The sequence below is a fragment of the Capsicum annuum genome, unplaced genomic scaffold (assembly GCF_002878395.1).
Source record: "Capsicum annuum cultivar UCD-10X-F1 unplaced genomic scaffold, UCD10Xv1.1 ctg82669, whole genome shotgun sequence".
NCBI lineage: Eukaryota > Viridiplantae > Streptophyta > Magnoliopsida > Solanales > Solanaceae > Capsicum > Capsicum annuum.
This window is the reverse complement of record NW_025893481.1, coordinates 1-1,501: the sequence shown is the minus strand read 5'-3', so window position 1 is coordinate 1,501 and position 1,501 is coordinate 1. Positions and strand designations below refer to the sequence as shown.

Below are 1,501 nucleotides of genomic sequence, written 5' to 3'. Positions count from 1 at the left end.
TCATTATAGTTGTTGACGGAACTTCATGATATAATTGTTTAAATATTCATCAATGAAGACTTGGTAATGAAGAAGCAAAATCGAGAGTTAGTGTAGTGGACGTTTGTAGACTTTTTCAATCAAACTGTTATCTATAAATAGGCACACCTCTCTACTCAAATTTCTCACACAAATAAAACAAAGTACATCAGTTAAATTGTCTCAAGATATATACACATAGTTTTAGCTAATTGTGATGGCACTCAAGTACTTCGTGTTAACCATTGCCATACTGGCTGTGGTGACTTCAATAAGCCATGCATCTGATCCTAGTCCCTTGCAAGATTTTTGTGTTGCTGTTAATGACTCCAGGGCTGCTGGTTAGTTTGATTATTATTTCAGTCATGGCTTTTGTATACTCCATGCCGGTTTAGTTGTTCTTTATACTACTATAGTATCTACTGTTATTTTTACTTTCTAATTGTCATTTGTATGCAGTTTTCGTGAATGGAAAATTTTGCAAGGATCCAAAGGATGCCACTGCTGAAGACTTCTTCAAATCAGGCTTAAACGTAGCTGGAAATACTTCGAATCAAGTTGGATCTGCTGTGACTGCTGTGAACGTCAACAACTTACCTGGGCTCAACACTCTAGGCATTTCATTAGTTCGCATTGACTATGCACCATACGGTCTCAACCCACCACACACGCATCCTAGAGGAACTGAGGTTCTTACTGTCCTTGAGGGCACGCTCTATGTTGGTTTTGTCCTGTCAAACCCTGGTCCAAATATGAAGAACAAGCTCTTTACCAAGATTCTACATCCCGGAGATGTGTTTGTCTTTCCCATAGGACTCATTCATTTTCAGTTTAACGTGGGAAAGTCTAAGGCTGTTGCATTTGCTGGACTGAGTAGTCAAAATCCAGGAACCATCACTATTGCAAATGCAGTATTTGGCTCAGACCCACCAATCAATGACAATGTTCTTGCAAAAGCATTCCAAGTTGACAAGAAAGTTGTGGATTATCTCCAATCACAATTTTGGTGGGACAACAACTAGATTAGCATAAGCCAAATAATAACTATGGTGCTGTTACTTGTGCTTGAAATTTAAGAAAATCACAAAAAATCTCATTATCTAGTCTTGTGGACTGGTATCATTGATCTTTGTATTGAATGTAGTAAACGAGGATTTCTTATGGTTTGTTTTAGTAAATTTATGTTTATCGTGTGTTATGATAATGTTCTCAAAATTATACACAATCATCAAATTAAAACACTCATTATTATTTATTGAATCTGATCAAGTCTTTAGCCATTACTTTCTGATCCAAGCATACAGGAACACAACAGTAGTATTAATTGTATACAGTTGAATGAAAACTACAAGTCCTTAATACAGTGTGACTATAGAGTAGAATTCTCTTCTTTAATTCATCCTGGTTCGTTACTTCCGAAGATGTAGCATAAACTATGAATATGACAACTCCATTTTGTCTTGCTCTTCTTTGGTTTGGACAT

The 1,501-nt window shown here is 36.3% G+C and overlaps 1 protein-coding gene across 1 annotated transcript; it reads left to right on the top strand.

Annotated features, from left to right (window-relative positions):
* Nucleotides 1-157: 157 nt before the first annotated feature.
* On the top strand, nucleotides 158-1,278 carry LOC107879843 (germin-like protein subfamily 1 member 13). Its single transcript, XM_047405948.1, has 2 exons — nucleotides 158-359; nucleotides 478-1,278. The coding sequence occupies exons 1-2, from the start codon at nucleotides 236-238 to the stop codon at nucleotides 1,038-1,040; spliced, it is 687 nt and encodes a 228-aa protein (XP_047261904.1). The 5' UTR covers nucleotides 158-235; the 3' UTR covers nucleotides 1,041-1,278.
* Nucleotides 1,279-1,501: the final 223 nt, after the last annotated feature.